General features: G+C 42.0%; 3 protein-coding genes across 5 annotated transcripts; 1 reads left to right on the plus strand and 2 right to left on the minus strand.

Annotated features, from left to right (window-relative positions):
* Positions 1 to 844: 844 nt before the first annotated feature.
* zgc:158803 (LUC7 domain-containing protein) lies at positions 845 to 8,452 on the minus strand. Its single transcript, XM_061771474.1, has 10 exons — positions 7,696 to 8,452; positions 6,845 to 6,939; positions 6,271 to 6,369; positions 4,864 to 4,974; positions 4,463 to 4,606; positions 4,187 to 4,363; positions 3,670 to 3,842; positions 3,561 to 3,590; positions 3,285 to 3,443; positions 845 to 1,790 (listed from the first exon to the last, which is right to left on the minus strand). Exons 1-10 carry the CDS (start codon positions 7,754 to 7,756, stop codon positions 1,565 to 1,567), a joined length of 1,275 nt encoding a protein of 424 aa, XP_061627458.1. The 5' UTR covers positions 7,757 to 8,452; the 3' UTR covers positions 845 to 1,564.
* Positions 8,453 to 8,588: 136 nt separating this feature from the next.
* On the plus strand, positions 8,589 to 10,084 carry smdt1b (single-pass membrane protein with aspartate-rich tail 1b). The gene is made up of 3 exons (XM_061771476.1): positions 8,589 to 8,789; positions 9,649 to 9,806; positions 9,888 to 10,084. The coding sequence occupies exons 1-2, from the start codon at positions 8,628 to 8,630 to the stop codon at positions 9,784 to 9,786; spliced, it is 300 nt and encodes a 99-aa protein (XP_061627460.1). The 5' UTR covers positions 8,589 to 8,627; the 3' UTR covers positions 9,787 to 9,806; positions 9,888 to 10,084.
* A 119-nt stretch (positions 10,085 to 10,203) lies between these two features.
* Positions 10,204 to 21,720, minus strand: LOC133477101 (TRIO and F-actin-binding protein-like). 3 transcript variants are annotated; one of them, XM_061771473.1, is made up of 15 exons: positions 20,722 to 21,720; positions 19,725 to 19,864; positions 18,839 to 18,989; positions 18,689 to 18,766; positions 17,404 to 17,453; positions 17,235 to 17,303; positions 16,712 to 16,801; positions 16,446 to 16,540; positions 15,240 to 15,417; positions 13,950 to 14,184; positions 12,300 to 12,399; positions 12,047 to 12,206; positions 11,806 to 11,910; positions 10,884 to 10,970; positions 10,204 to 10,374 (listed from the first exon to the last, which is right to left on the minus strand). In XM_061771473.1, the coding sequence occupies exons 5-15, from the start codon at positions 17,428 to 17,430 to the stop codon at positions 10,219 to 10,221; spliced, it is 1,302 nt and encodes a 433-aa protein (XP_061627457.1). In that variant the 5' UTR covers positions 17,431 to 17,453; positions 18,689 to 18,766; positions 18,839 to 18,989; positions 19,725 to 19,864; positions 20,722 to 21,720; the 3' UTR covers positions 10,204 to 10,218. The 3 variants fall into 3 exon arrangements, with proteins under 3 accessions (XP_061627457.1, XP_061627455.1, XP_061627456.1); XM_061771471.1 differs by having other exon boundaries at positions 14,787 to 15,417; XM_061771472.1 differs by lacking the exon at positions 20,722 to 21,720 and having other exon boundaries at positions 14,787 to 15,417; positions 19,725 to 20,345.
* Between the last annotated feature and the right edge of the window lie 5,220 nt (positions 21,721 to 26,940).

The raw sequence follows: 26,940 nt of genomic DNA on the forward strand, positions 1-26,940 counted from the left end.
AAATTGGGACGTTGTATAAAACATAAAGACGGAATACAATGATTTGCAAATCCCTTTCAACCTATATTCAACTGAAAACACCACAAATACAAGATAATGTTCAAATTGATAAACTTGGGTCTTTTTGCAAATATTCACTCATTTCGAATTTGATGCTAAAAACGCTGAGATTCCTGTTTACCACTGTGTAACATCACCTTTCCTTTTAACACTCAATAAGCATTTGGGAACGGAGGATACCAATTGTTGAACCTTTGCAGGTGGAATTCTTTTCCATTCTTGCTTGATGTAGAACTTCAGTTGCTCAACAGTCCAGGTTCTCCGTTGTCATACTTTGCACTTCATAATGCGCTGCACATTTTAAATGGTAGACGGGTCTAGACTGGTGTCACTACGAAGCCACTGTTGTAACGTGCAAAATGTGGCTTGCCGTTGTCTTGCTGAAAAGAGCAGGGACGTCCCCGAAAAAGACATTGCTTGGATGGCAGCAGATGTTGCTCCAAAACCTGTTTTTAAAACTAACGTTGATCATTTTTAACATTAAAGATCTTGGCTTGTCAGTGCATTCAATTAACTATAGGGTGAAAAGGATTTGCAAATCACTATTATTATTTACATTTTACACAACATCACAACTTAATTGGAATTGCAGTTTGTACTATACGGTACTTAATTCTGAATGACAAAACGCACTTTATCCTTGACTGGGTAATAAATGTCAAAACCAGTTAAAAGCAGTCAATTTCAAATTCATCCAATAAACATTTAGTTTTAGATCCATTCTAAATTCCCTACAATGCTGTAAAGGTACAAAGCACCAACCTGTTGACATTTTATTTAAAAGGGCAGCAAAAAGATGTCTATGTAACAACATTGCATATCAAGCAGAAAGTTTATTACACTTTTTTGGCAGCACAGCAAAGTAGAAGCCCCCCCCCCCCCCTGCAGTCATAGCACGCCTCTCTGCCTCATGTTAGGATGTAAACATGCATATCATGTCACTTCAGATACGGAGAATGGCAGTTTGATGACTCGCTAAGTTGAATTTCAAAGCATTTTGTATCTGAAATTAAAGGCCAATTCAATGCCAGAACCAAATTTTCAAAATGGCTTGAAGGCGGTAAACAAAAGGACAAATAGAAGTGCCTTCTGTTGGTCTCGATCAAAACGTACTGTAGTGGTTATGCATCATTAATATTTCCAAACCCTGTAAGCCACACCTACTGAAACTTAATAGTTCTAATGGAAAAAGAGACAATGATTGTTGAACTAATAACAAAATCAGCACTTGTTTGGTGCAAAGTTAAAACAGACGTCCTCGCAACGTCAAAATAACTGCTGGCGTAGAGAAATAAAATGTACTTCAATGTACGCCACTCTTATTTGAATGTCGCATGAAAGTTGCTGTCTGTTAACTTGAGAACATCCCAACATTCCCATATTAACTTTCCACACTTCTAATGTACAAATGCCACTTTGAATATGAACTCATGTCTCCATTATCCTTGAACAAAACAATGGATTGACACCAAGAGACGTGCCCCGTCCTGCTCCTTTGTCCTCGTTAAATCTCTCCCGACTCCCGCTCCTCGGAGCTGGAATGTCGGTCCCTCTCTAAAGACAGGGATCTCTCCCGCTCCCGCTCCCTCGCCATGTCTGGGGAGGTGGACCTCTCCCGGTCCTCCCAGTCTTTGTACTCCGCCCTGTTGTCACGCCATTCCTCCTGACTGCGCTCCTGAGGGAGTGAAGGCTCTACGTCGCAGGTGTGCGACGATCTTTCTCCGGAGGACCTGTTGCAAGACGAGCGCTCTTAGGGACAGGTTCACAAGGTGTACTCGTATTTTGTGACCCGCAAATCACTGACACTGACCACAGAACCTGATTTTGAACTTGTCAGTGGAAAGTGGTAGGCTACTCGTCTGCTGAGTACACGATGACTAAGTAGACAATGTGTCAAGCCTTAACATGAGAGGACTTGCCTTCCAAGCCATAGTCCTCCAACTGGTTGCATCAAAAAAAAATTACATTGTACTATTAGCAGTAATTAACTTGTTTATACACTTGTCTGACAGTTAAGAATAAAACACACCTGTACACTCAAAAAATGTTTTATAATAGTGACAATATGTAGTATCTGGAACAGATTTGCATTTACAGGGTGTCCACACGATGTCTCTTTACAATTTACTTCCCACTTTAAGTTTGGGAACTGTTGGGAACCATCCATCCACCCAATTTCTATATTCTCATCAGGGTCAGAGGTGAGCTGGACCCTATCCCAACTGACTTTGGCTGAGAGGCGGGGTAAACCCGTGACTGGCAGCAGCCAATCACAGGGCCTGTTGGGAGTAAATGATGCCCAAATCAAGGTGCATCAATATCGGCGCCAGGGGTGTCAAACTCATTGTCGCTCAGAAGAAACATTTGATGTCAAGCAGGCCAGACCAGTAAAATCATAGCATACTTAATAAATGTGTCCCTTTTGTTTTAATGCAAAGCTATACAAGTACATTCATATATTTTTATGATTTAACAAAACAATTCCGATTTCTTAAGATTATTTATGTTTTTTTTGCATCAATTTTATTATCTATGTGTGTGTTTAATAACTGACCACACTGATTGTTTTTGAAGGCACAGGTATTTGGAACTGAAAAATATATTCTTCCACTGAAAATTAAATCAATTTATGAAGATCTATTAATTTATTTCACTCCATTTTCTAGATGAGTGGAATAATCATCAAAATTATCCCGACCCTAAAGGTATTTTTTTTCACTTTCAAATTCATCTTGCGGGCCAGATTATGTTTGACACCCCTGATCTACACATTTTAAAAAAAATTATTATTTCCAGACATCATGGACACCCTGTATATACAGTGGGTATTAAAGTTCTACACACCCTTGTTCAAATGCCAATTGTTTTTGCTATAAAATACTACTAGAACAGCTGAGCTTTATTGGAGGTTAATCGGAGGCACTTGAAATGGTGGCAGGTGTGTGCAGAATCCCTTTCAACATGCCTGAATGTGATTGGGTAATTCTGAACGTAGCCACATCCCCAGTTGTAAAAGGGTGTGCACACGTGTGCAACCCTATTATCCCAGTTGTTTATTCATCCCCTCTCAAAAAAACCCTACTCTTTCAATTGGGATATGTAGACTTTTTATATAAATTGTATTTGCCATCCCTTAATGGATTGTTTGACTGAGAAGTTCCACTGCTGAAGAGAGTATGCCACTCTTCAAGGAAAGGTTTTCAATGTTCCAGTGGTCGTCTCACCTTTTTCTCTTGTGCCTGTGAGAGTGCGAGTGAGAGCGGTGTCTGTCCTTGTGTCGATGCCTCCTCTCTCGCTCCCGATCGCGGTCCCCGCCCTCCTCTCTAGAACGAGAGGAGCGGTGGCGTCTTGACCGGTGGGAGGACGAACTGCCCCCGCCATCCCTACATTTTACCGTGGAGAAACGAGTCAAACATCACGCGGTGGTGTTTGTACTTAACATAATTCTCCAAAAGGCAGTTTAATTCACAAGTCAGATTACAAGAACGGAGCCGTTATACCTGTATCGGTCTCCGCTTCTGGATCGCGACCTGAATAGGAACACACGATAGCTAAGAGTGTATTGTAGCTGATGGCAGGACACGGTAATGGCGGTCGGGGACCTCCTACCTCCTTCGCTCCCGCTCTCGTTCTCGCTCCCACTCTCGCTCCTTCTCTCTCTCCTTCTCTCTCTCCCTTTCGCGTTCCCGATCAACATCCCACTGCCTATCCCGCTCGTCGTCTCGTTCCCGTTCCTCTCTGCGTTTTGTTCGCATTTTTTCTTGTTTCTCCACAACTGCTTTCTACATTTAAAGCAGAAATGGGAGCAGAAATAAACCATCGTTGTTCAGAAACACTGAACATTAGATAGATTAGATTTCAAGCAGGAAAGGCAGAAAACAACAACAATAAATTGAGAGCTGCCGAAGCGCTCGGTCTTTCTTCAATTCCTATGAGTATATGAGTTTTGTGGCCAACTAAACAGGAGAGATTTTTCTTACAGTCTTTCAGTCTATGTGCTTATTGTGTGCTGTGAGATTTTTCAAATGTTAAATATGTGACTTGCTCAATAAAGATTGGCCAACAGTGTTCTAGTGAACATCCAAAATGTGTCGGCTGCATGTGTGGTTCCAGCGAAGCTCCTTACCCTGAGCTTTTCAAGTTTCTCGCGGATTTCAATGAAGCCCAGGTGAAGTTTTCCCCCAAAGTGGTCAGCAAGACGCCGATCGTTGTCATGGAGGCCCAAGTAGGCGGAGCACACTTCACATACGCGCAGTTTTTGCTGCTGAAAACTGGAGGCTGGCATTGAGTTTCTGTAAATATCCTGGAAGAAAACAAAGAGGAGATAACAGAACATTGTAATTGAGAAGCACTTTAATATTGCTGGCCATTAACAGTTAAAGCGGTCGTCCTATCTCCTGACCTCTGCTTCTTTCTTCAAGATGCGGGTCTTCTCCACCTTTTCGAGCAACTGTTGGGCCTCGTCTACGTTGCCCTCGCCTCCGAGCTGCTCGGCGCTGGCAAGCAGCTTCCCGATCTCCTCGTTCAACTCGTGGACACGTTCGGCCTAACCATGACACACAGATGAAATTTAGTGTTGCAATGAATGCAGCTAATTGGTTGGTTTTGATTAGAGAATCAGAATCATCTTTATTTGCCAAGTATGTCCCAAAAACACACAAGGAATTTGTCTCCGCTAATTAGAGCCGCTCTAGTACGACAACAGACAGTCAATTGACAGAGAACACCTTTGAGACAGAAAGACTGAGAAAAACAGTCACTGAGCAATAAAGGAGAAGCGTTAATTAAACCCGCAGTGGTCACCTTTGCGGTTACTTCAGCACTGATCTCGTCTTGAGTCTCTGCTAATCTCTTCTTGGCCAGTTCGGTCCGGCGGTCACAGTCGGCGATAAAAGACTGAAGGTGCTCAGCAGCCTGCAAACCAACATGCAAAATTGATTTTGTTACTTTGCCCATTATATAGCTGTAAAGTACAGTGGAACTTATAAAATCAAATATTAGCTCTTCTAGGACGCCGGTCACTCCAAGCCGCCCGGATTTCTAAGCAATGTTTACCACTGGAAATGATGGAAATATAAATATGCTGTCAGCATACTAAAATCGCCTTAGTTTCCTCATTTTGGTTTTTCGGTTTAAGCCAAGAATTTTCATTTTGCTGCATCACTCGTAAACACAAATCTTATCATTAATAACAATTGATTAAAGTGGAATGTGCTACTAATGTGCTGAAACTGCAACTTTTTGACAGTCATCATTAAAAGAAGGGTAGAACAAAGTTAAAGACCCTGTAAAGCGAATTCAGAGATTTGTTTCTAAATACGTTATATACAGTATGCTTTAAGATAATTGCTAAAAACATGCAAACACTGGGAACAGAACAATGTATTACTAAATTGTTGAGCTATAGTGTGAAAGGTAAAGTTTGTAGTTTTCAACTCAACAAACAAAAACTAACACTGTCATACTCACCTGACAGTAAGAATATTATCAAAAAATGATCTTCCCTGGGTGTCAGAATTTACAGAACAGCTCGGTGTCTTTATTTAAATTCTCAAGTTTTTGCCTTATTCGGCTATCAAACGCAACGCATTATGGCTTTCTAACTAGCAGGAAGTATGTGCTCAAATGTCTGCAGTGTGAGCCACAGGCTGAATAAAGTGTGCCGCTGTGTTTAATTAACGGTTAACTTTCCCTGAAGTGTCTGTTACTTCAACCCACACACAACTCCAAGCGAGGCGGCGACGTATTGGACGACACGGTCGCCAGTCCAGAAGCCTGTTCGCCGACGAGCTAGCACCGGGTTGTTACGCCATGGAAAAGCCCTACGATGACTCAGTGGGATATAGTCCAGGATATATTTTCCTGGCTCAAACACGCGGAGGCATATGCTAGACGTAAAAATGTATTTGAGTGACAAGTAAAAGTCGAGCGGAGCATATTTTCCGCACATTTAGCCGAGAGAATGTCTCAATTCTTCACCATTTTGAAGCCTGATTTCATGCACTTGTCAATGTTTTTAATTTGGCAGGCTTGTTCACAATACTCTTCTTTGCTGTCTGTCAAATCTATAAGATATTTTCAGTTTCACTTTACAGGCACTTTAACCACTGTTACTAGAGAAGCATAACAGATGAAAAAGTTCACTGTAGCTTTGATAAGCGACAATGGATATGGCGGCACGATATTCCCATAGTAGACTTAATGACTCACGTCAAGCTCAAAGAAGTATTCCTGGTCCTTGGAGGCAATCTCGAAGTCTGCTCTGAGGGCCAGGTCATGGACTTTCACGCACTCCCCCAGGTCCATTCTCTACAGGGTCAGAACAAATGGGAAGTGTGTCAAAACCAGCATTCACACAAGCTCATTAGATACAGTACAGGTGGAACAGAGTGATTTGTTAAGGCCAATACAACTTCTGAAATGAGTCTGGTGTGGTCAAAAGAGTTTTATCTTTAAAAATGAAATGGCTATGATATGCTAATCTGCTCGGGAGTTTGATGTTCCGCTTAAAAAAAAAAAAAAAAAAAAAGAACGTCTCTTTGGGTGGAATGAATGCACAAGAATAAAGAAGCTTGCCAAACTGAACATGAAATACAAACATCTGGAAATCAAAGACGAGTACTGCTCTCAAACTTTGGCAACATTTTTTTTCCAGTTCACTTCCAGAGGATTGCAGCAGACATCAAACTAATCAAAACATCTGCCTTAAACTTTGTCAGACTGATAATTAATGACAAGACCATTGGTGCTTGCATGCGTGTGCGCGCGTGTGTGTGATACTCACAGTGCCTGACAGAATGTCATGAGGACAGGAATCCAAAAGGTGACTTTTGCACACCCGGTCATCTGAGAATTTGATTCTTTGTCTCATAGTGTCTCCTATTAAAAGACAAAAAACGACACTTAAGAGTGATCCGCTCCCCAGTGTACTGTAACTCACAACTGTACGACGTGTCATGATACAACACTGTCGGTATTATACTTTGCACTAATTGTACAAAAGAATATATACTAATTAGACTACATTACAACACACATCTACATCTTTATCATTACATCACATTCAATATTATACTTTTCACTTTTCATTAATTATATAAATATTACTGTAGCATAAACAAATGTATATTTATTACTTGCTCTATGCTCACATGCAACATCTAAACATTCAGTTTTTCTTATTTAGATTTTAAATGAGCTTATTCCATCCTCAATGTTACTGTTTGTTCTACATTAATACAAGGGCTTGTGTGAATTTACCACAGCATGGCTTTAGTATTTCGCAATCTATAATTTAGGTGCAGACTGTAGAGTCACACAATGCAATTACCGTGCAGGAGCCTGCGAAAAATGAATGAAGCCCCAAGCGGAGCAGTCAACAAAATAACCCACACAATGTTTCAGCGATATTTTAAACCCAACTTTAATACTTGACATGCGAACAACAGGTAGCTAACTAGCCTCATGTCGGCTAGCTTGACTGGCAAAGCATGCGAGAGCTGCTTAGCAATCGAGCTAACGCTAGCGCCTACACAAACTCTATAGCACGCATGCTAATGTTAGCACACAAAATAAACTCCTGCCATTTGATGAGACGCTGTAGCGACGAACCGACAACACGGCAGTCGCGCTTACCGTCTCTCCCCGTCCCCATGAGCTGGTCCAGCATCGCTCGCATCTGAGCCTGGGCCGACATGTTTGGAGCGCCGAGTGAGTGCCTTGTCGGCCGCGGTCTTCACACTTGTAACCCTCCTCGCTCGCCTAGGCCTCGGGAGCCAACTTGCCCCCCCCACAAGGAGAAACTTTGAGCGAGGAAGCCAAGTAGTGTGCTGGTATTGTTTCAGTGCACTTGGAAGTCGTTTGAAAATACCCCACTAACCCCCCCAAAAAAAAAAAAAAAAAAAAAAAAAGTGACTTTGTGGCCGAGTTGAAGCAAGGCGAAGTGCCTGTTTGCAAACTGGCGGAGTCACCGCGTCGTGTGGAGAAATGATGGTGGGGGCGGCTATGGTTTGGCGCACTAATTCGATGGTCGAAATAAGTCACAACTTCCTTTGTAACATTGTGTACAATCATCGGCCGTCGGCTACAAGTTGGCAAGTTTAGCTTCGGCGTCCTTTCTTCCGTCTTTCGACTTCCCGTCTGCTCGGGTTCTCGCGGAGCCAGAGAGCGCGCACGCACTACTTCCGCTTCCAGGCAGCGCTACAGCTGTTTAGCTAACGTGTTTCCCCCCCCCATATTTTGTCGAAAGGTTTGATATATTACTACATAAATGCGACACATACACTCTATAAAATATTTAATTGCTGCTGGTGTCAAAAATGACAACAATGGTCAAACAGCTCATCTCCATGCGCCACGGGTAGAGCCTTAAATATGTTGTTCATTAAATTGTGATGGGTGACGACACTCTGTATATTACTGATTTCGGAGGTCTTGGTTTAACATCATTTAAAAAGTCATTCAACTTGGACCTCGTGTATGATAAAGGTCGCCGTCAACCGACGTCATCAAACCGGAAACACGCCCAATACGTCATTTTGTGCCACCCAGTTTTATCACTGGGAAAAATGGCGACCAATGTTTTACGGTTCTCCCTGCGACTCAACATCAGAAATGCTGAGTTACTGGGCCGTAACAACGCTTCGAAAACATCATATCTAAACAGGACGACGCAAACTCGAAGTGCGGTTTCGTCGTCGTCGGGGGCAATTCTACCGAAACCAGATAAAGTAAGTGTTTTTTTTTTTTTTTGGAGCTCGTCTTGTTAAGGTGAAGAAACTGACTAACCATGTGGGCGGAACTTAGCTTTGAATGACATCTGCTGCGGCCAATCGCTGTATGTTGTAAGGGTCCGCACTAGTTTAATGAACCAATGAACGTGTGTTTACACAAATGACAGGCTATATCAAGAAGTATTTTTAAAAAAACCTCTAATAGAAATGTCATGCGTTTAATTAATGGACTCACTTCTGAAGAATCACTTGTTAAAATGGATGTAATCTTAAGAAATCCAATTATTCTTATTCATTCTTGTCAATACTCCAGAACCAGATCCATTATTGTCTATTATCTATTATTATCTATATCGATCGATCTATATATTATCTATTGTCTATTATTATCCAATGCGAAAAGTCCTGTTCCTAGGTAATAATAAATTAACAAATGCTTTTTTATCACTAAATGCAGTGTTTATGAATCCCAACCTTTATTGGGCCAAGGCCATTATTTTATATTAGAAAAATCTCACGGAACATGCAGTTCCTAACAAAAACGTTACAAAAAGTGGATGAACAGGGTAATAATGTAGCTGCTTCTTCTTCTTCTAGTGGAAGAGCATTTAATTGTTTTGCCTGTCACTGTATGCCGCTGGTTTCGATAGATGAAGGAAGAAACATACATTATTTGTAGTACACAATAATTTGTGGGACCAGTTAAGGGAAATTGTATAAAATCACCCAATGGTTTTGCATGGCACATTGTGATTGGGAATGAATAGAACAACGTAATGTCTGAGGTGGAGTTTTGGATATTCACATCGTGTGCTCCACCGTTTAAATTATAACTCCCATACTTCCTCCTTATTAGACGCCCTTCGGTCTCATCCGCATGACTGCAGTGGTGGTGCCGTTCCTCTATGTGGGAACTCTGATCAGCAAGAACTTTGCCGCCCTCTTGGAGGAGCACGACATATTCGTCCCCGAGGATGACGACGACGATGACTGAACTGACTTATGCGAAACCTTGTAAGCCAATTTGTGCTATTTCAGCTCATTGTGTTGTATGTTACAACTTGCCCTAACTGTTTTTTTTTAAATTATGTACAGGCTGCATTGTTGAGTGGAAAAATATCATACAGCAGAAGGAAAATGAGGAAGATGAGGCACTTGTCCTTACAGATACACCCATCTACCTCTGCCCATCTCCTTCCTTTGTCCTCTACTATTTATCTGTGTGTCAGCCAAACATATTTCAAGAATTCTCATATCATGTGAGGCTTGTATCATTAAAAGCGTTCACTCTTGTCTGCATCTTGTGAACTCATTAAAGGGAGTCAATAGAATATGAAAACAGATTTTGTTGCCGTGACACTTGTCTTGTGTAGAAGTAGCTTTATTTTATATAAAAAAAAAAGAGGGGGACTTCTACTAGTTATCTTCATTGGTCACAGGCTTCCGTTGCGCTCTCCTGTCGTGCAGCGTTGACCAATCGCAAGTGTTGATTGAGAGACACCATCTCCAACCCGCTTCGGCGCTTCAAGTCACTTAGCTCGCCATAAACCTCCTTGTAGCGATCATAGGCTGCCTCCTTCTCCTAAAACAAAGCATATTTGAACAATGGATGGACCACTCTAGGCTAAGGAGACGGACTATAGCGTATGTTTGCATCCACGAGCCATGATATAAGATACATCTGCAGACTATAAAACACAATTGTGTAGGATCATTTTCATTGACTGAGTATTTTAAAACAATGTATTGTCAGGACTTGGAGTGCCTCCATTAATATAGCAATAAAATATGATAACATTTCTGTTTAGAATATGTAAACAAATGTACAAAGTGCACAGACATTATGCCATAAAGTGTGCAATAGTGCAGTTGGGTCTGATCGACTATTATGTACCTCATTGAGGTTACCTTAAGGTAGGGCACATTTAGTTCAATTGCAATAATGAATGAATACCTCTTGAATTTCATTTTTTTTTTTTTAAATGCATTATTACAATTTGAAATACAGAATTTCTATTTCAGTTGTTGTATCTCATTCAGTTGTGCTGGTGTAGCTAATGCTGGGGTCGGTAGCATGCCGTCAGGCCGTACCTTGGTGAGAGACTGGACTTCACTCTGTAAGCAGCTGAGCTCCTCCTTAAGAGACTGCACCTCTTTCTCTTTGGCTCTGAGCAGCGTCTAAGGGGGGTAAATGTTAAAAGGAGCTCGGAATGTGTGTTGGACTCGGGTGATGTGGAATAACGATCAAATATGTCCTCTGTTCATGACCAAATTTGTGGTCTTCGACAGCTACTTCACATCTATACGCTATTTATGATTTATTTTTTATATACAACTGGACAAGGTAGTTACTACTTGCACCGACTTGTTTAAATACAACACATTTTACTCATATGTTGCGTCTGTCTTTAGTATGTTTTATAGCAAGTCAGAACAATCAAAGAGTCAAATGGGATGCCGCAAGCCTCATTCTGATTTATCCCAGGCAATTAGCAAGAAAAGGAACAAACGACATCTATTCAGTGTACCAAACAAAATAGTGTGGAAAAAAATAATAATTCAGTACTGCATTGTACCACAATCTTTTTTGGCATTTCAATGAGTGCCCAATAAATGGTGAATAAAATAAGTCCACCTTGAATCTGACTACACAGCATCCCCCCTCCCCATTTTGAGGTGCGTTGCTGGTCAACCAATAGATGGCAGTGTGTGCTGCTCAATGGAACCAAACTTGGGAGTCTAACAAGGCTATGATGGCAAAAAGAGACGTATGATAACGATGCATCAGGGACTCATTACTGGGATGTGAGACAACACATTAAGCAAACTCGATCTAACAATTTGTCTCATTAAATTGGGCCCAAAATCCCTCAGCAGGACACGTCTCCCAAATCCAATCTCAGCTACAATTAAAGCTACATAAATAACTGGGCCAGGGTGTGGCGAGCTTTTCATACTTCACCCACAGTATACTTATGCAAGAGTTGAAATTGCATATTACTGCTGTCATTACCTCAACTTCTGATGCCACGTTGCAGAGGGAAAGCACGTCTGGCCTCTGTCCTGTGATGAAATAACGCATGCGGCTAATCTCTTCCGCCAGCTTGGCTTTAAGCTCCTGGAAAAGAAAAAAAGAGTAAATGATATGCTTTGATTGATGAGGTACAGCTATCTTGGACAATCAAAAAGGGCAAATATAACTTTGACATTCTTTTTTTTATGATAGTGTACTATATAGAGGTATGGTCACTGACCTGGTTCTCTCTCCAAAGCTGTCGCAAGTCGCTCTCTTTGCATTCAAGATCACTTTCTCTTCTTTGGCTGCTCTGCTCGTTGAGGCTCAACTGCAGACATTTCTCAGAGAAACGTTCACATAAGACATCCAAATCACGGTGCCACACGTCCACCGGCGGGCTGACGAACGCAAATACAGTATATCATTTGTGCGGTGAACTGTACTACGTGGGGTCATGATTAGTGTCACGGAGAAATCTCATGATTTCTTACATGTGCCCTCGATGAGATGCTTCCATGTGCGCGTCCCCCCCAGGCGCTCTCCTGGCCTTCTCCAGCTCTTCTCTGTGGGAAGCTCTCAGAGCCTCCATGACTGTAATAATAACGTTTGCTTGTCAGGAAATGGTTTCTGCCTCATGCTAAAACATCACAAGACATGACAATACACAATTTATTACCACCAGATGTCTGTTACCACTCAAGTTGCTATTTCTTTTCATGACCAACTTCCTGTCCAGAGTTTTTGATATATTGACCAACGTCCTATTTTACGATGCAAAGGGTCCCTTCAGCTCCAACAGAAGTTTTTTGAGATACGAGCTGTGAATCGGCTTTTTTTTTTTTTTGCTTTCGCTTCAGAGCACAAACTTGAGATACGAGCACTGTATGGTGCCAACGAACTCAACTCAATTGCAAAATCAGCAGTTTTCTGGTAGAAAGTGAATTTTTTTTCTTTGAGATGTTTCATGCTACTTCGAGTTGAAGTTTACTGTCAAACTAAACTTAAACAAAGAGAATTATACGTGTATTTGAAACAACCAACCAACTTTGCCTTAAGAATGCCCCCACTGGCTCAATGCTACCACATAATGGTAAACGTCATAGACGGGCTAACGGCTGGCGTCAATAGTCATGGTGTTATAACCCTTTAGGCAATAGACATTTGAACACAAATGGCGGATTAACACATGTAGACAGACAATATCACACTATTCATAGGCATATATTCTTTATCTTCTGCGAAAAAATGACTCAAATGATTGCAGCTTACTGAGTCACTAAGAGTAGTGGTGACTTTTATTCGCTGGTTTCTCTATTACTACATTATTCAATGGTTATGGTTATCAATGCTGTATGCATTAATGTTGCAACTAAATCATTGCTCTGTATTAACTATAAAAGACACTACATATTTTTATGGAAGAAAAACAGCACCATCTACTGGATTATGTATAGCAATGCACACCCCAATGCAGAATCTTCATTCGTTTTTTAAACATACATATGTACATCCATACACAATGCACACATACTTTTTCTTGACACTTGTCCTCTTTAGCGGTCAGATTTTACATGTGGAAATTCGGAAATGAATTTAGACATTTTCAATTAAGCTAACATGTACAAATATATGTTTTTGGAATGGGGGGAGGAACTCTGAAACACTCAAGTAAGCACAGGGAGAACATGCAAACTCCACAAAGGAGGCCCTTAGCCGAGATTCAAACCTGGGACCTCTCGACTGGGAGGCAGATGTGCTAACCACAACATCACCTTGCTCCCATATTGAAAACATGATTAAAAAAATAGGTTTAGGTTAAATATGTCAATAAATTATATGCTAAATCTATTATGATTTGAAATAAATAGTGTTACATTCATCCTGCTGGACTGTAAATTTGCAGGCTGAAGACATACAGAATATATAGCGGCTACTCAAAGGGAAAATATGTATCTCCAACTTTTTTAAATTGGAATTTTATTTATTGAAAGATGTTTGTTTGAGAGTAGAAAAATGTAACTGGTGAATGGATAGAAGCCAGCTTGCTTCTGGTGCACCGCTGAGCTGCGCTTGAGCAAGGCACCCAAGCCCTGACCAGGATAACAGCTATAGAAAATAAATAGCTGGTCTTTTGTGTCAACCTTTAGCAGAAGATTGCCGCTCCTCCTCCAGCATCCTGTCTCTTTGTCCCTCCGACTCGCTGATCTCCCTCTCGTGTTTCTCCCGCAGCTCCAGCACTTCTTTCCGATGGGCCGCTTCCATGGCCTCGAGCCGGGCCCCGCAGGGGGCCCCGGGTCCACACGGGCTGTCCACTTTTATCGCCATGGCTGCGCGCTCTCTCTTAACGCTCTCTGTTTGCTTTTCAAGGGACAGGGCCTGGAAGAAGAAAGCGGAGATGATGATTGGAAACGGTAATGCAACTACATATCTCATTGTTATTAGTACAGCGGTCGAGTTAAACACAGTCTATTCGGAGTGTAAAGCTTCTCAGTCATCCAGGTCATGTTATCCACAAAAGGTGGATAGAAGGCAACTTAACTTCTTTTCTTGGTCGGTGAAGTCGTTTCATCTTTACTCCCAAAAATTAACTTGAGGACGCCTTTCGGTTCCACAACCAAGCAGGCAATTTGCGTCTGTGCATTTCAGGAAGACGTTTGGCCTTCGATACGCATACATTTCAATTTCCATCCATTCGAGCCGACCAGTCGAGGCAGACGACCGCCGCACATTGAGTAGCAACCATACTGGTTCTTCTCAAGACTTCGTCCAAGTAGAAGCAAGGTTTTTCTCACCACTGTCATCAGAGTGCCTGCTGTTCGGCTTGTTTAATGTATGGGAAGTGTGATCCTAAACTAGCTCCAAACTAAAAAAAAAAATGCGTTGAGTCAGCAACTGGAGCGACAGTAGATAAACTATTTGAGTTGAATTGTGTTTCACATCGAAATAAAAGTTTCTAAATGCACATTGTCTTTCCTCACCTCCTTTTGAAGGGCCTCGGCTGTGTTTGTTAGAGCGGTGGGCGACCCGTTTACAGTTGCGGGAGGCTCTTTTGCGCTGTCAGTTGGTGAAGCGGTGGCAAACGCTCCATCCTCGTCAGCGCTCGACTGACGGGTCTGGGTGCCAACGCGGGAATCGGAGGCCTGCCGCGTGCTCGTTAGATACGCCTGGGCTCCGATGAGCGACCGTGCGCTCATGTCCCTAAATGACAGGCGCTCGAATTCCGTCCACTTCCTGCTGACCTCTGACTCCGTGGTGTCAATGACAGGCACGGGGACACTCCCCCTCTTCAGTCCCATGCAGTCCCACCTGCTGCCCATCTCGCCGAAGGGGACACCGTCCTCGAACCACTTGTTCCTCTCCTCCAGCCGCTTAGCCCAATCGCGGTCCCAACCCTCCTCCCGTTCTTCTTTTCCGTCCGGGCCCGAGCTCACCTCCGCGTGCACGTCCACGTCCGCCGCTGGGTGTCGACCTTCGGCTCGAGGGGAGCGGGCGGCTGCGTTGTTGGAACCCGCAGGCTCAAAGTCGGAGCAGGTGAAGCAAGCGGACGGTCGGCGTGACGACGGGCCGCGGGAGAGGGGGTTCTCTTTCTTGCTGGCGCTTTCTGATTGGCTGAGGGCAGCAGGAGGCAAAGTAAAAGGGGCTAATGTTACACATCACAAGAAAGATAGAAGGGCTCGCTGCAGACAGACCACCCAAACACTCTGTGATGAACGCAGGAATTTCTGACTCCTTGCAACATTCCTTTTTACTTGGAATAGACGAGAATTGTATTACAATAATCTGATAAACCCCTTGTGTGAAATTTAGTTGATAGTTGATGAGAAATCTGATAAAAGTAGCGATTGTAACTATAAGTAGTAATACATCCATGCGTCCATTTTCCGTACCGCTTCTCCTCACTAGGGTCGCGGGCGTGCCGGAGCCTAATACAGTACAGCAAAAATGAATGTCGAATTGTGATTAATGTGACAGTAACTACCATTAGTAAGATTTAACAGCAACTCATTTGACTTTCGTCTATCACATTCTTTCAACCTTTTTGGTTTTACTTATAAAGATAATAGCAGCGCTATGAGTGTGGATAATTAGCATGAGTATTAATGTTCTGTATTCATTGTATAGTACTTTCTATTTTTATTTTCACTAAGCCTGGTCACTTAGTGAATTGTATTTTTTTTGTATGCGTATACAATGATATTATTATTTTTTTCAGTTTTTGGGCTGTAATGTACTGTATATATTTTTTTTATTTATTGCCCTTTTAATCAGTAAAATATTCTGACGTAAAATAAATTAAGTTCGGTATGCTTTTCCATACAGTTTGTTTTTTGTTGTTCTATCCGATTAGTTATTGTGACATATGACAGTATTCCTTCTATTCTTTCATGTTTTGCAAGCAGATTTTTGTTTTATTGTAACGTAAAATAGCTTTCTTCTTGTTTGCCATGATTTATGTCTTTCATGGCAAATTAGCAACCAATCTGCTTCAATCAAGCCCTAAGGGAAAGCGATGTATTTTGGGATTGGAATGTGATCTAAGCCATGTCAGAAAAAGCATTTTTAGACTTTGCAGGCTTTTCCCACAGGCAATTTTGTCTTTTCTTTACAGCCAGTCCCCGGGATAGAGCCACACTCACTGCATGTTGTTCTGGATGGCCTGCTTCAGCAACGTCACCCAGTTCCGCCGCAATCCAGAGGTCACTGCAGAGAGAGTGAACACTGCCCTCTTTGTCTGGGGGTGATCAAAAGACCCAGCACACACACACAGACACACACACACACATTGTTAAACAGGAAGCAGACAAACATATAATAGATGTAAAAGTGAGCAGGTTAATAACTGATGCTGATACCCTGGGCACATTGTGGAAATCAATTCACCAAGAAAAACAAAGCACAATACTTGAATTTGGAGGCCGTAGTTGTTTTCCACATCCCAGTCTGATACAGTGACACAAGTGGACAGGTCAAGCTCGCCGTCCGCATCATCTGACTGTTGCACAAGAAGAAGAACCAAACTGCCAATGAAATTCATCGATAACATAAGAATGCATTGGGCTTCGTAATGGGTGTAAAACCCTCCAAAATGTGATTGATGCGAAGTACGGTTAAGTAACAACCATAAGAAAGCATAACGTCACGTCACTGTCGGGCGTAAACCCCCGATATCCAAATTTGGTTCATTTCACTATTTGTTTTCACAAATCAATGCTATTGGTCAATCCCCACATGGGTCTGTTATTCATATAAAATTATCAACAAATCATAAGTGTTGAAAATGACTTGCTCTATTGGACGATGCAACATTAGTGGCTCAAAAACGTTTTTTTTTTTTGGGAGGGGGTTCCTTAAAAGTGCTGATTCTGGAGATGCGAGGATTTCGCCCGACGCCAGTGATAAGTGGCTGATTGTGCCTTTTCAAGTACCTCCTCAGCCTCGGCGTCTCTGTAATACTTCAGCGACGCATCACTCAGAACAAACCAGTGTTTCCTCCACTGTGGAAAAACAACACGTTTGAATCCGGTACATTGGTGGCAATTGTACAGAATCAAGGCGACACATTTCATAAAAACGGACCCAAAAAAGGATATTTACCTTGTTGTTTTCATCAAGTCGAGACATCCATCCCTTCAAAGTGGCAGCATCTGCAAGTGGAGTCGTAAAAGGAAGCATGATAAAGCATTTTGTTGTGGTTTCTGTGTCAGACGTGACAGATAAAACGCAGGAAACAGAAGTTAAAAAAAACAAAAAAACAAAAAACTACAACTTGTGCATGTTAACATAACACTTTTAAGTGTAAGCAGAACAGAACTTACAAGAATTTAAAAAACATATTTCTTCATATAGAGGCCAGAGGGGTTTGGTGACTCAACCGCAGAGAGTACCAGATGTCGATACGGGACAAGGTCTTTATTTGTCTTAGTTCAAATACATTTTTAGAATAAAATGTTGTTTTTGTAAAATTGTTTCCACAAATAACTAAGGAGCCAATCCCATCCCTGCTGACTTTGGCCAAGAGCATATGATTAATATAATATAAACAAATGCGTAAACTGTATTTTATTCTATATTGTACTATTGACTGTGTCACTCAACGAAAGGACCACTGTCTTTAGTAAAAAAAAAATTCTGGACACTACTTGGTTGTTTGTCCCAAGTCGAGGGTTCAGCTTTACAGACGCCACGTCTGTTCTGCAGGCTATGCGTGTTATGGTAAAGACGTGGTAAACGTAAGCACAGCGACCACCATTTATTTATTTTTTTCAGGGGGGGGGTTCCATTTTGGGTGCAACGTTTATTTAACTTGTGTACCCTGGGCGTCTATTGGAACATAGGCCACGTTTTGAGGAAATATGGTATTGGAGCACTAAAGCATGCAAAGCAGAATGTACTGCAAAAGGGTGAATATGAAAAAAAAAGGTGTAGTTTTATAAATGCAATCCTATCCTATTAAAAGTTGAACAAGAGAATGATGAAAGATTAAAAAAAAAAAGACACTCACAATGTAGATGTTATCCAACGTAAGAGTGGGAATTAATGAAATTGGAGGTAAATTGGACATTTGTAATACCCATCTTCTTTTTAAAATGAATGGCTGTGTCACATGAATGATTCTGAAGCACTTCAAACTTTTATGTGGCTACATAAAACCTTCGATGGCAATATTATTAACATGTCTGTTTGTTTCAGGCGATCATCCATCATGCTGTGTGTGTTGCCTCGGCTGTTTCTGTCATGAGCCTACAGCATCTTCCAGTCTATTAATAAATAGAATAAATCAACTTGCATGGCCTAGAGCGAACGAATGGCTTTTTCTTCTTGCATGCCTAAGGTACTTTGGAATGAATTTCTTCCACATACACAGACGCAGGTGCTTCACCTTTGTTTGTGGACAGTCGGGAAGCCCTCGCTCCTTCACCTTTGCAGATCTATGCTCCTCGCTTTGCTTGTCTGAACTCTGTAACAGAATGGCCAAAGCGTTAAATAGTTGGAAGATTTTACTGGTCTACATAAAGTAACTAAATGACACCTGTTTATGAAGAGATGCGGTCGACGGTCTTCGTGATAACGGACCATTCTCGGAGTCCTTCTTCTCTCTCCTGTCTCTCCCTCGCTCTCTGCCTCGGCCTCTCTCGTCCAACTCAAACTTCCAACTGTCGAAGTCGACCTGAGGTTGATGGCTTCACAACAATCGCAGAAGAATGACCTCTATGATGATGTCACTTGTATTAGATCTTATTAGATTTTGTGCTCCCAATGTCAACCACCTGCCCAAAATATATCTTAATTCAAAATGTAAATATATATAATGAATGGAATATGGTGCTGATAGTATTCGCTAGCTATTTTCACCACTGCAAACTTTAATTCAATAGGTGCACCTTCGTTTCAAAAGCAACCTCAGTGAAAAGTTGGTTAAAAATCAGTATTTGCTAGCGATATGCTAACTAGCTAATAGACACAATAGAGTTCAAAGGTCTAACATGAGCTACTCTTAGTAGCTCGCTAGCTAACTAGCCTGTCTAAGGTAATGTGTTTATATAAACAATTTAGAGAACAATTACACATGGAAGATAGATAGAGAAAGCAGGTAGACAAAAATATTATTTTCATTAAAACTAATTAAATGATGCGAGATGGTGTTAAATACTGATGCCAATGTTGATACTGTAGATATAAAAGATACATTTGTATGGTCTTCTTAGAAGTCAGTCTTAATATAAAAGTAAAAAACGTGATTATAACTACAATTACAATTGGTACTTTTAGCGGTATTAAGATGGCCTATAATCACTAATATTTCTGTTCAAGTTTTAATTTGCGAACAGATGCTTCTGTTATCTTCCATCCCAAACAAGCAATCGTTGTTTGTTTTCTGGGACAACTATGATGAATATCCATCAAGTGGCACCAACCTTTGAGTCCGGAACCTTTGGTCTCTACAAGGACTGGGACTCTGGTTCCTCCTCCTCAGACCGGGAAAGTCTTCTTCTGACTCCACCTGGATTGTCGGAATGTCAGCAAGTACGATGTAGTCTTCCATAGTCATCCCCACCTTACATTGAAAGAGTTCGAAAAGCAGGGACAATCAATTATGAGCGACTGCCGGCATCGCTTATGATAAAGGTTTGAACTCCAAGTCTAGTTTGATTTTCGAGGAATATTTTTCAGACAGTTTTGGTTGAACTGCAAAAGTGTTGACCACTTTTGCGGTGTTCAGCTTAGGAGGTTACTTTGTACATTCACTTGCCACAATGAAGGTATTCCTGCACAGTCTCATGTGAGCCAAAATCAGAGTTGTAGCAATAGTATAGTCTCGATAGTATTAAGTAGGTATTAATATAACTATGTTGATTATTGTGTGCTCCAAAAAGACTGCAATCTAAAACCACAATGACATCCAGTTCTGATACCGCTTGACCTCATTAGGGGGTCACAGCTTAGCTGTTGCCCAACCCAGTTGACTTTGGGGACGCCCTGGACTGGTCGTCAGCCAATCGCAGAGCACATACAACAGACAACCATTCACTCACACCTATGAACAATTTTGAATCTTCAATGAACCTATTATAAATGTTTTGGGGGGATTGTGGGAGGAAGCTGTAGACGTAGAAATGCACGCAAGCATGCGGAGAACATGCAAACTCCACACAGGAAGGTCGGAGTGGCGACTTGAACCCCGAACCTTACAACTGTGAGGCCAACGTGTTAACCACAAGGTCACTGTGTCGCCCACCCAATAACTTTAATTCAATTTAAATCAAAACCTTTCCGACAATGTAAAGCTGAGCAATATAAGCACTGTAAAAGCTGCATTTTTGATACAGCTCTTATATTGAAAACCCTTAGACTGTGCAGGTGTGTCTAATTTTGTGGCAGGTGAGTCTTCTTTGTAAGATGTATGTGAGTCACCTCCTCCTGCTCTTGTGTAGCCCTGTTGGGTTCAGAAAGGAGCAAGGCCTCCATGCCTTTCCCCACGCAACTCCTGCTTCTGTCACCACTGATCTTAGTATTCTCCTCTTTGATCTCGTCCGATTCCGTGATTGCAACGTGAGGCGGTGACGCGGCGGCAGGCCCCCGGTGATCCGCGCCACATCTCGAAGCAGAAGACCCGCACGAGATGGGCATGCTGAGTACAGACCGTGAGGATCCCTGCCAGGAGCCTGGGGAGGCGCTCGGTCTGCTGTCTCTGGAGGTCTGGCTGTGTGAGCCATTTCTGGATGGAGACACTTCTCTGGTCCGAGAAGAGCTTTGGGATCCCTTGTTTGGATTCTGTTGAAATGTAGAGGAGGAGGCGCGGCGGGAGATGTACTCCAGATTCCTATAGAGTCTTTCTGAATCTAAACTATGCTCGTTGGAAGCTTGCGATGGGCTTTTAGAATCTCGGCTGCATCCTCTCTGTGCTTCGTAGCTTCCAGTTTGTGAAAAGAAGGAGTCTGTGCGCTTGTGAGAAGGCGTTCGTCGAGACGGTGACATCGTCCGACAGGCGAAGGAACCCCGTCTACGTGACGGACTGGACCTGCTAGATGTATGCTGAGAGTGCGCACGTGAGTGAAGGTGAGAAGAGCCGTGAGATCGAGCCTCACTTCTGGAGAGAGAGCGCATTCGGTGGTCCGACCTTTTGTGTCTGTCCGGGCTGACTGAGCTGTGGCGTGTTGGAGAGTTCCTCAATGACTCAGTCCCCCTTCTAAAATTGGAGTGGTAGGAATATCTCTGAGGGGATTCACTTCTCCAAGTGTCCTGCATGTAAGTTTCAGGGTTTCTCCTCTGGGAGGGAATACCGAGATTAACGTTCCTGTATGGTACCGTGGCTTTGGGCTCAGGAACATAGTTGTTGGGGAGCGGGTGACCCCTCTCGTAGTAACGATAAGACCTTTTGTTGGTGCCCTCCATCGGATGTTCACCATCATTTCTTCGGTTTGGAGAGAAGTAGCCACTCTCTTGTTCCCTGACATCTCTGGACTCTGAAATTCAAATCAAACTGAGCTCATGACAATCACATTACTGGAGTCAGAATGTGGTAAGATGCTGCAAATTGGCCTCCAAATTCTTGGGCAGATAGAAAAGTTCCATTGTGACTCAAACTAAATTTGCACCAAAAGTTGCACCACCCCTCCACAAAATTTGATTGAAATCGGCTATGGAGTTTGGGCTTATTCTATATAAATAGCCAACCAACAAACAGTTTAAAACAATACGTCTCCCTCTTGTGCTTGGCTAAAGGGATAGATGTTCCTCTACAATATCAACTTTGGTACACATACACATCGTGTTATGGCTCTAATAAAGTGTGTTATGTCCATGTGTGAGTGACCTGAAGTTCTGCGGGATCTGTCCCTGCCTGTCCTCTCGTCCATCCAGGGACTCCCAGCACTGCGAAGGGGCGAAGGGTCCATCCGGGTCATATCTCCGAGGGCCACACAAGTCCTCTCTGAACTTGGGGAGCCGCTCCTCTGTGGCCTGTCCGAATTATCGGTATTTGTAGAGCTGGCAAATGAGGGAGAAGGACATTTAAGCCAACCGCAAAAACTAAGCAGATTGCAAAATGATTCCCACTTAATCAAAACTAGGCATCATTATCAGTGTAAAGTTGTCCACATCTGTTGAATTGGATCTCATCAGATTGTGCAGGTGAACATTATCGCATTCCTCGTACCCTTACGTTGCACAATGACTCTCTGGTCCTTTGCGCTTATGTGCTAAATGCATATTTTGTCATAGTGGCTTGTTTGCTGTAATACTGGAATGGCTCAAACTCTTAAGGAAAAGATCCTACTCTTTTTTTTTAACATACTTGGCAATTACAGATGATTGTGATTCTAATTGTGAAATTTGTGCTAGGTGGCAGTAATGAAAATAAATATTAAGAATCTTGAAGTGCACAATGCAAAGACGTCCGATTTCTATCAAATGCAGTACATTGCTTTATTTTTTTTTTTGTACAAATGTATAAATCATCTAATGCCTTTCTCTGAAGTAGCACCTTAGTTAAGATCTGTCGTCTAAATGCTTTTGCACTGAGATAACATACATTAGCTTCTCCTAGTCTACTAAGGGTTTGCTGCAGCGGTCAGCGGAAGTAAGAAAACAGGCTAAAGGACATAGAGTACTGTACAACGTGTCACCTAGATTGTGTGTCAGTGTCACAGATATCAAGTTCCCACTCAGGACTCAAACTGCGGACAAGACTCCACTCGTAGGTCCAAGGATCTCTGATGTCATCGCTGCTGGCACTGGAGTTCACGTCAGACGAGACTTGCTCATCATCCAACTCCTGAAAATGAGAAAAAAACAGGATACAATCGGTAAAGCCAATCATCAACTTGGAACTATACGATCACTTTTTAGTTGTCCGATTGCAGAAAGAAGAAAAGGCTGATTGGATTATTTTGTTCTAACCTAAATTGCCCATTATTTTATCACACGCCGCACTTGCAGTTACCTAATTTGTCTACTTTCAGCAACTTAGCTCACGGCAATTACACCAATAATGCCCCATAACGTGACTGTGGCACAAAGAGAAAGACTGATCTTGGAAAGAATAAAGCGCAGCATTGAAATAATATTTGTACAGTACAATATGACAAGTTACACTTACTGTCACCACTGACTATCTCTCATCCAAATCAGGTTGCGCCAACTATTAGCCTCTTCGTGCGTCTTGCAAAGCTAACACATGTCGACAGCACGCTGGACGTAACACAAGCTAGTCCCTGCTCGCCCTCATCATTATTTCATTGCGCTTTTGCGTTGCAAGAACCGCCCACATGGCTCTTTTCGCGGCCTTATCTTGATCCCTCCTTTGCTTCCACACTCATTATCAGACCTCAAAAGTGAACTGAAGTTTTTGATCGCCGCCTAAACTCTCTCCAGATTTCTAAGGGTATCCTACCCGTTTTCTATTTGTTATTGACCTTACTTCTCAGTCACAACTCAGTGGTATTCCTAGTCTAATTTAAAAGTGTTAGCATGTGTCATATGGCTGTATCGCATTACAACGGATTCCCTGTGCTCCCTATGAGCTATCATGAATTAATCATACAGATTCAAACGGCACATTCTTGTTTCGCATGGTAATTGTTCTATAGGTTGATATCATGACCGCAATCAGACCCGCTCCCATTGTGTTACTGCCAGTAGAGTTTGACCTCACTATATCAACCTACATTGCCGGTATGATAATGTTGTAATACTGATAGGGAGGACAATAGTTTGAACAATGCTGGCAAATCTGGACCAGCACATAGGGGTCCTTGGTTTAGTTTCCACGGCAGCGACGTACCTAAATTTGACTAACCTTCGTGTGTCGCCTGACCACATATTCTTACACCACTGCGCAAAGTAGTTCATTGTGATCCATTTGCAACTTTGAAATCTCACAATTACAGGAAATGTTCAAATGATAAACACCTCAAGGCCATAAATATAAAACAATCAACATGGCAGCCATGTGACGATATTTCGTATGTTGGGAACATTGTAAATAGAGGACCCCTTTATGACCAAACTACTTGAGGCAATTTTGAAGATCAGTTAAAAATGTCAACATCAGATTTGAGATAATACAAGAGCTGCATCAAAATATAGCAAGTAATATCAAAGTCTGCAAGCCATGCACATGAAAGTCGTGGGAAGCTGAATCGCATGACTGTCCAAAAAGCCTTCAATATGTGACAAAATCGCCTGTGCAACGTCATCTTCCAAAACAAATTTTTTTAAGTGTTCAAGCCCGATAAAATGGTGTGAACATGTCGCTGGGCTGGTGGTTGTTCGCCGCGTCGACAGCCAGCAGTGCCCATCAAAGTCTGCGGTGACATGACGACACCGATCGTGCAAAAACTTCATAAAAGCAAACGCTTGTGGTAAATCATCTCCCAAAATTGTTTTCCCAAGGCGAGCAATGCAATCAATCTCACAAAACACATGAAAAAAGGTGGAGAGCACTTACCTCAGGTGGCTGCTCTCTGCAAGGAGGCAATACAGCAATCCATTAAAAAAACCAAGCCTACACAAATTTATCTGACCTTACTATTTTCACTCGTTATTGTCTAAAACTAAAACATTCAGACTTTGAATATCGGCGACAATTACGCACCGGGTTTACTTGTGAGCTAACTATTGGGAAATCAACTGCCGTCATTGTAAAAACCATCAGAAAATATGTCTAAAATCAATACCGCCTCTTTTTTTTTTTTTTTTTTTTTTTACGGGGGAATGCTTTCTGCATGCATCATTTCTAAGTCCAGAACTATAAAATAAGTGCTAATGTTCACAGCATTAGATTTAAATTTGGTTGACAAAAAATTAAGCTAACAGAAATACAGAGAGAGGAAACACCGAGACAGGGTACACCCAAGTAGTAAACAAAAGACCGTAAAATGGCCGATATGTCCATGATGCAATGGGACATGACAGCACATTCAAAAGCCTTACACGAAAATACTCAATAAGCTCAACTCAACTCGATTAAATTTTGTGCATATGCATGGAATGCACAAGGAAATGAGTGGCTCAGTAATCCCGGCAGGTGGATGAGTTTGGTATGTACGCTTATTAAACCAACAAAATGAGCAAACCGGACCAATGGAAAACCGAGACAAATTTTCCACAAGAAAAGAAATGTAGACGAAAACCAGATCTTCCGAAAATTGAGGTTTCACCTGTACAAAAATGTCCTCAGTATGATAAAGTTCTGTTCAACACCTCTGCAAACTACAACCACAATGATAAACACGATGTTAATTTAATACTTAATTGAAAGTGTCAATCAAAACTGAGCATGATTAACTCTGTCAAGCCCAGAGCACAACATAAGTTCTTGCTGGTTTCCTGTCTCCAAAACCTAAAAGCTTTTTTTATTTTTTATTTTTTAAATCTTTCATTCTTAATTTTCTAATTCCCAAGCCACAGAAAAAAATTTGGACATAACTGCCATCTACAGGAGACAAATGTTTGGAAGTCTGCGCTCTACTGGGTGCTCTTGTATGGATATGTATAATGTGCCAGTGCAATTACCCTCTCTTTTGGGGGGGACTCACCCAAATCTCTCGAGATAAAGTGCCTTCCTTGAGAGAGTGCGCATTAAGACGGCAGACGATGTGAAACAAACGTGTCTTGTACACACCCGCTCTTGTGAAGCATCGACTGGTGCAGTGTCAAGGTGCATGTGACGCGGCCGCAGGCAGGCGCCGCACCGAGACGGGTCAAATACGTTGGGCTGGAAACGCCGGCAATAGCGGTCCTCAGACGGTAGAGACATGTCGCCAGTGATCGTCCTCCGTCATCTGCCATCATTAAAATGTGATTGACTGGCTTTCAGAGAATGTTAGGGCCTTCTTATTTCCCAGGAGACTCTTAGCATTAATGAGAATAGCAACTATTATTGAAACATTTTAATTAATTCTTCACTCTTGTTGATCATGCAGGCTATATGACATCAGTAGTTATTACGTTGAGGATCACACAGAAACATCTCAAACAAAGTCTACCTTATCAACATGTGCGATAGTCTTCTTTACCTTCTTCAAAGGAACGGAATCGAAGTTGTTCTGGTACTTCGATGCATTGTTCCCTGGTTGAGCTCTTTCAAACTAAACTTGATGGGTCCGCACATGGGCCCGCATGGTGACTGTGTTATATCCGACACCATCATCTCTCACCTGACAGCTGTCTTACGGAGAAGGCGAGGTTGCTACACAGATGGTTGCCATGACAGTGAATCAGCATGGAAGTGAAATAAAAGACAACAGCACATCTCTGATCCTCGAACAGAGCAGACCAGAACAAACAGTATAAATTTGGTAAGGCCTTTTATTTGAGACTGTGCGATGACCGCCCAGCAACTGCAAAAGTAAGTAATTAAGCACTGTAGGAAGCAGTGATAATAGGAATGTCAGTATAATCTACGCTACAGTAAGTAGCACTAAGAAACACCAATATGTTGTGAAAGTGTACTCAATGACATGTCCAATATCTGAATATAGTCTATATACTGTAATACTAATAATATTAATGCGATTGGCAATGGCTAGATCCAGGAGCCCGCTTAAATAATTGTTTTGGTAGGATAACCTTGGATTACAAGAGAGTCATCTAAACTGACTTGACCCAAAACCCTAAATAAAATTACAT

This window comes from Phyllopteryx taeniolatus, chromosome 4 (genome assembly GCF_024500385.1).
Source record: "Phyllopteryx taeniolatus isolate TA_2022b chromosome 4, UOR_Ptae_1.2, whole genome shotgun sequence".
Classification (NCBI taxonomy): domain Eukaryota; kingdom Metazoa; phylum Chordata; class Actinopteri; order Syngnathiformes; family Syngnathidae; genus Phyllopteryx; species Phyllopteryx taeniolatus.

Bases quoted from the DNA above. Each gene is read 5' to 3' on its own strand.
- zgc:158803 (XM_061771474.1), bottom strand. From the start codon at position 7,756: ATGTCGGCCCAGGCTCAGATGCGAGCGATGCTGGACCAGCTCATGGGG. The intron at 4,607-4,863 runs GTGACCACTGCG...TGTCATGGTTAG, and splicing joins GTGCTGAAGTAACCGCAAAG to GCCGAACGTGTCCACGAGTT. The intron at 4,364-4,462 runs GTCAGGAGATAG...GTTTTCTTCCAG, and splicing joins TCTTGAAGAAAGAAGCAGAG to GATATTTACAGAAACTCAAT.
- smdt1b (XM_061771476.1), top strand. From the start codon at position 8,628: ATGGCGACCAATGTTTTACGGTTCTCCCTGCGACTCAACATCAGAAAT. The intron at 8,790-9,648 runs GTAAGTGTTTTT...CCTCCTTATTAG, and splicing joins TTCTACCGAAACCAGATAAA to ACGCCCTTCGGTCTCATCCG.
- LOC133477101 (XM_061771471.1), bottom strand. From the start codon at position 17,430: ATGTCTCGACTTGATGAAAACAACAAG. The intron at 16,541-16,711 runs GTATTGTGCTTT...GATCACCCCCAG, and splicing joins ACTACGGCCTCCAAATTCAA to ACAAAGAGGGCAGTGTTCAC. The intron at 10,971-11,805 runs GTAATGACAGCA...TACCCCCCTTAG, and splicing joins ACGTGGCATCAGAAGTTGAG to ACGCTGCTCAGAGCCAAAGA.